Source organism: Gastrolobium bilobum, unplaced genomic scaffold (genome assembly GCF_033153095.1).
Source record: "Gastrolobium bilobum isolate Gb01-03AN ecotype WA unplaced genomic scaffold, APGP_CSIRO_Gbil_v1 utg54108, whole genome shotgun sequence".
Taxonomy (NCBI): domain Eukaryota; kingdom Viridiplantae; phylum Streptophyta; class Magnoliopsida; order Fabales; family Fabaceae; genus Gastrolobium; species Gastrolobium bilobum.
This window is the reverse complement of record NW_026896535.1, coordinates 78,870-85,465: the sequence shown is the minus strand read 5'-3', so window position 1 is coordinate 85,465 and position 6,596 is coordinate 78,870. Positions and strand designations below refer to the sequence as shown.

Genomic DNA, 6,596 nt, shown 5'->3' with positions numbered 1-6,596 from the left:
GATTGACGAAAATCGACCGTTAAGATTTAATTATAAGAATTTGTAAGAATTTTTTTTTATAAATATAACGTTCCTTTGTAAAAATATTTTTGAAATCTCAAAAGTATAAGTGGGTACCAATAATGATATTTTGAGTTTAATTTCAAATGATAATTTTAGCATTGATGTCTTATTTTTTTTGGAGAAACTCAGGAAATTAATAACAATGAAAAAAAAAAAAAAACTAGGCGCTGTTCTGAGTGTTCTCTCTATGGCATCATGCATTGTTGATCTCTTTTCAATTGCGACAAAAGTTAACTATTACATATTTTAAATAAAAGATATTAAATAAGAGATTCTATTTAATATAAATTATATACGACAGTCCAACCAAGGTAAATACAATACACAAAAGAGAAAGGAATCACAACTTCGCAATATTATGACTATTAATTTTGTAAATATACTTCCAAATTTATATTCAACGATTCAACTTGGATTCAAAACGGGCTTTATTTTTTATGACGTTATTCGTCAGAACACATTGACTAACATTTTATTCGACTGCGAATTAACCAACGGTATTAATATAATATAATATAATATAATATAATATAATGTCATGCACAAATCTAAGGGCACTTGTGTTGACCACCATGGGTAGTCAAGTTCGCATAACAGGGACACACATCTTCGTTTCCAGCAGTGCCTGGTGGTACGCAATTGCATCTTCTACAACAACTCCCACATGCTCTTTGGCATAAGTTTGGACGAGATGATAAACGGCACCTCGCAGCACATGCTCCATTGCAATCTGCAATTGTATATATACTTTATGTTCATAATTCAAAATTAATTGACGTAATAATTGTATATATGAAATTGTTTTTGCAGTTTAGTACCTATCTGCGGAAGAACAGTACCCTGTGTTGGTGCGTATGCCTGCGGTTCCATAAAAGTATGAATAAATTAGTTAATTAAATAGATGCTCATTTAAAAAAGAAAGAAGTTAACACTAACTCGGTTCATGGGAACCATAAAGAACAAGAAACAGAGTACGGGTGTCAGGTAATTAATGAATGACTAATCACTAAAATAAATATATATAGAAATTAAGAAGCAGAGTATTGAATTATATATACCGGTTGATCAGCATCAACGAAATGAAGAAGGAGAAGTGAAGCAAGAAGAAGAAGGGAAACAACTAGAAGCTTAGAGAAAGCCATGGGTATATATAGGTATATGCTAGAGGAAAAGGGAGCTTGAAGCTAGATGTATATTCTTAATGGGAAAGTTTATTGGCAATTGCGAGGAATGAAAAACAGGAAGAGCTCGTATTTATAGTTGATCGTCGAGAGTTCTACGAAGTGTGTACACAAGTTGGCAACCACTTAGTATGGGTAGATTTTTTTTTAAATTATAGGAATATGAAAGTGGGACATTGGGATGTGGTGCATACACGGAAGAGACCTGAATAGCAAAGATGATATTAATTACTATGGAGGGAAACTTGGTAATGAAAATTGAAGTGGGTTCTTGGAAGCATGGGAACCAGATGTATTAAGTGCTATTAATTGGTGGGTGAAGTATCCAGATGGCAGCCTATGAAGGATAAACAGCTAATGGTTTTCTTTGTTTTTATTACAATGATACCCTCACTCACAACCCCACGAGTCTTATCTTGATTTGACTCTCGAGTCGAACACATAATTGAGCTTATATTTTAAGGGCATCATGACGAGTCGATTCAGGATAACACTAGTAAAAAATTTATTTACTTAAAAACAATAGGGCATTAATTAAAAATGAGTTTTATAAGAGTTATGTTGTAGAAAAAAGTAATTGTATAACATTATAGAGATTCGTTTTGCGTGCTGTAATTTTTTTTTTCTTCAAAAAGTGTGGATCCCACAAAATATTGTATGTGTAAGAAAATTTGTTGTGTCATGTTAAATGACAAATGCAAACCTCATAAAAGTTATTCAAAACAAAATACTTTTACGAGTGTGACAATATGACAGTTTTGTGCTATTATTTTGGCTGTAATTAACTGGTGCGGGTGAGTCTGCCCTATGCCATTTTAATGATTCGTTTAATTGATTTGCAAGCGTAATTAAGTTGCTAAGTGTCCGTGACCTACTCAAGGAGGGTCAAATTTCCGGTACATATTGCATTATTAGGAACGGGGAGAAAGAGTTCATGAAACGGAACACTACAAGTGCCGAATATTATTAAAACAGCACAAAAGTTTGCTAAGTGTCTATCAGTCAACTTTGTGCTTCGGGAGACGGTGATATGTGATAGAGAAGGAAGAGGAACTATTAAAAGTGTTTGTAATTTTAAATAATATAATTTATGTTATTTTATTCTCACAAAGAGATGATACTTACATTTTTATATTGTTTTGTTCACTCTTTCTTCTTCTTTATTTATTTTGTTCTGTCACTTAAAATGACACAACTTTATATACTTTAAGATGATAGATATCTTCTCTTAGATTGACAAAAGAATTTCTGAACCCAACCTTGACAGCTGTATGCTGCGGCACCCCAGCTGTAATATGCTAATATTTCTCTATCAGAAATTATCATTTATCACATACCATTTTCCTACTAAAAATAGAAAAGAAAATTAAAGAAACCATCATGTTAATTATCTAAATGTTTCTAAAGAAAGTTGATCAACCAATGAATATCTATAGCAAGAATTGACCTCAAAATTTTATCATCGATGCTATTTGATCATATTTGTTAAGCCAAATTTTATTGACATGTAACTATAAGAATAATAGCTAAATTTCTCATAATAAAAAGAGAGTAATAACTAAATATGTATCCGATTGTATTATAACAGTAATAACAATACGTAATTTTATATAATATTTCTAATGTGATAATGTATTAATGTGTGTTACATTTATATAGTTTGAGAGAAAAATATTTAGAAGTGCTTGAAATATTATACCAAAAATATTAGATTTGGAATGCTTATCATGTTAACTTTAGCTTAGAAAAACCTCAAAGATAATATAAGTTATTGGACTCCAGCCTATAAATAATCATACTTTCATCTATTTAGTTTGTATGTGAACATATTATTAAACTATATTATTAATATATCTAACATATAAGGGTAAAGTGTGTGTCATTTTAAATGATGTAAAGTCGTGTCATTTTAAGAGAAAGAAAGAGATAGATAAATGTGGAGAGAGAGTTGACAAAAAAAATTAAGGTGCAGGTCCCACCTTTCTATGAAAGTGAAATAATATAAGTTGTGTCATTTAAAAGGAAAAATATTTTTTCCAACATATAACACTCGGAATGAATGTATGTTTCGTTGGAAAGCCATTTGAATAAGTGAAAGGCTCTGGTCAAAGGAGACAAACAAAAGTTGTGCACTGGAAATGGGATTCCATTTTGTATCCTGGTTCGTGAGGTGCGGGGCAATCATATAAATATATGTAAAAATAAAAATAAAAAAGTGAGTAATAAATAAAGAATATGCCCAAAAAGTAAAGAAGTGAATGATACATAAAAAAAAAAAAAAAGTATTGTCAGAAAAGTACATATTTTAGATAAATATATGCATCATGAATCATTTAATAAAGGAATTCATATTACAATTGAAGAAGTCTGGTTTAAAGAAAGGTGTGGAAAGCACATAGAATCCAAGAAGCAGAAGCATGGTGAGCAATAGCTTTGAAATAAATAACAAATTTTTTATGTACAAAAAATGGGAAATATATTTTTCATATTATATATGATAATTTGTCTCATGCGACACGTAAAAAAATAGATGAGACTCATTAATAAAATGAAAAAAAAAAAACAATCTCATTTATTTTTTGTATTACATTAGATATTTGTCTTATACAATATAAAAAACATATTTCTCATAAAAAATAACTATATAGATTGTTCAAAAGCAATCCTCATAAAAAAAAAACAATCAAATCGTACTTTTCTTCTGTCTGTTACAAATTATTTCTTGAAGCTACATATACCGAAGGTAATCTGTATTTCCCTACTCCTACGCGGTTGACCCAAGTCCGTTAATCTAATGGCGGCAAAAATTTATATCAAACTTCTTCTCTCTATTTTTTTTCTTCAATTGTTTCAGTAATTTGTGATTAATTTGATTCAGAACGGATCTCGATATTAAGATTTTATATCCCTTTCATAGATAATATTGAAAATAATCGAACATATTTTTTTACTCCCACTTGCTCAATTCCCCATCATTTGCTTACATCAAACTTCTGTAGCTTTTCTTGGGATTTTTTACTCCCACTTGCTCAATTCCCTATCATTTGCTTACATCAAACTTCTGTAGCTTTTCTTGGCATCGTTTGGTACGCGATTTTTTTAAGATTTTCGGGAAATTGAAGGTGGTAATCTTAGTTACTTTCGTTTGGTACAAGGTTTTTGAAATTTTTCTGGAAATCTGATTTTGCCAAGATTTTATTTTTTATGTAATTTTTTTTGAAAATATCATCAAAAAATATCACCCTGGAGGTGATATTCTAGGATTTCCATGGCAAGAAAAAATTAAATATAATCAAATATAGTATCAAGAAAATCAACCCAACATTTATGAGAATATTTCAGTTTACCAAATAATTTTTTGATAATATTCTCATAAAATTTATTTTCCCATCATATTTTTAAAAATTATGATTCTCAAGTAAATAAAAAAATTTCTCTACTAAACACCACCTCAGAATTGATTTTTGAAGGAACGTCATACTTTAGGAATCTAAAAAAGAATGTTTAAAAGTTACCCACTCTTGAAGAAAGCCAAAGAACAAGTTTGTTTTGTTCGCCAAGAAGGCTACAGCCAGGACAAGCAAAAGGTCAGAAAGATGACAATGACTTAGTGATACACGTGGCATGACTAAGACACTGAATTTTCTTTTAAAGAGAGCAACGAAGTATGGATATATTTATAGCTAATTTAATTTAAAATAAATATCTTTTTTTGATCTTTAACAAGTTTCACGATACCCGTTTTAGTCCTTAGCAAATAAAAGGGTCCATCGTGGTCCGTAAAAAAATTAAAATGGACCCATTTAGTTGAAATCGTGGTCCCCCACAAATTCAAAAAAGACCCATATTAGTCCTCAAAAAGACTAAAATAGGTCTATTTTAAATTTTTTAGAGACCACGATGGGCTTTTTTAATTGCTAGGGACTGAAACGGAAATCGTAAAATTTGCTAAGGACCAAAAAAGATATGTATTCTTTAATTTAAAGTGAATCTTAATAATAACTCACTAAGATTTAAGAGAAAATACACTCTCGCTCACTTTAGAAACAGAGTTTTTTCAAAAAAAATTATCATCCCCCTCGCGAGATAACCTCAGCAAAGATTTCCTCGGATATAAGTGTTGACAATTTCTAATAGGAGTACTATACAAGGCCACAATCCATAATCTGCAGCAGTAGGTTGACGTCCTCGTCTACTTTAGGCGTTTAGTATGACAGATATTTTCTTTTAATTGATAAAAAAAAATGGTTGGAGATTTGGTTGGAATTTCTTGAGCCGGGTAAGTGACGAAAAAGCGTTTGGTTAGCCAAAATTTTGACGAAAAAGTTGGGTTCATTTTACCGATGCTATGTTTGGTTGATGATAAAATATTGATGGGAATGTGAATCGAAAATACCAAAATACCCTTTAATTTTCTGAATATTGATAAACCCTTGGTTTATAAGGTTTTAAAGCATGAATTAGCTTAATTTGTGTGATTAAATGAATGAAAAAAGAGGGTTAATGTTCTGGAAAGTCCTAAATACAAGTTCTGAAAGTTATGTTGAAAATTTACATTGTTCTTGTAAGAAAATGAATCTCAAGAAGCAAAAAAGAGAATGAAGAAGATTCTGAAGAAATTGGAGAATTCAAGTGTTGAGCGCTAAAACGTCCAAATCAAACGTTTTAGCGCGCTGCTGCAGAATGAAGCCAAAAAGTGCTGGTGATGAGCGCTAAAACGGCCAAAGCAAACGTTTTAGCGCTTTCCTGTTCAAAAAGATTCGGGTCTCAAGCGCTAAAACGGTCAAGTCAAATGTTTTAACGCTCTAGTGTTTAATAAAATGTCAAAATTCCCTGGAAGTGTGCGCTTTAGCGGTCAGGATGAATGTTTTAGCGCTGAGGACAGTTAAAAGTAGTTGGGCATCCGTCAAGTTGAGCGCTAATAAGTCAATCCTGTGTTTATTATAAATAGGTAATTAACTAGTTTTCATTCTTTGATTTACCATTGGGTGACATCCAATCTTTTGACAGCTAATAAGTCAATTTTTTGGGAATAAGATTATTTGATTATCAGTATTTATGAGATAAACAATATAAAACTTGTAGGATATGTCACATTGATATGTTTCGGTACTTGGATATTAAAGACATTGGCTAGTGTATATAATTTATTAGAGAAATTATTAAAGTCAAGGGAATAAATAATTGATTGAGTAACAAAAGACTTATCAGTCAATTATTGATATTATACAAAGAGACAATGCATATTCATATATTATAAATATATTTTTAATCTTGGAGTTCAAGTTTAGGCTTTTAGTGGAATGACACCAAATTAGATAACCATTCGTTGATTATCAGGACCCATGATTA

At 30.7% G+C, this 6,596-nt stretch overlaps 1 protein-coding gene across 1 annotated transcript; it reads right to left on the bottom strand.

Annotated features, from left to right (window-relative positions):
- Window positions 1–456: 456 nt before the first annotated feature.
- Window positions 457–1,487, bottom strand: LOC133300315 (gibberellin-regulated protein 11-like). The gene is made up of 3 exons (XM_061499834.1): window positions 1,122–1,487; window positions 882–921; window positions 457–793 (listed from the first exon to the last, which is right to left on the bottom strand). Exons 1-3 carry the CDS (start codon window positions 1,203–1,205, stop codon window positions 612–614), a joined length of 306 nt encoding a protein of 101 aa, XP_061355818.1. The 5' UTR covers window positions 1,206–1,487; the 3' UTR covers window positions 457–611.
- Window positions 1,488–6,596: the final 5,109 nt, after the last annotated feature.

Coding starts and splice junctions, on each gene's coding strand:
- LOC133300315 (XM_061499834.1), bottom strand. CDS start 1,205: ATGGCTTTCTCTAAGCTTCTAGTTGTTTCCCTTCTTCTTCTTGCTTCA. Junction 922..1,121: donor TCGTTGATGCTGATCAACCG/GTATATATAATT, acceptor ATGGAACCGCAG/GCATACGCACCAACACAGGG. Junction 794..881: donor TACTGTTCTTCCGCAGATAG/GTACTAAACTGC, acceptor ATACAATTGCAG/ATTGCAATGGAGCATGTGCT.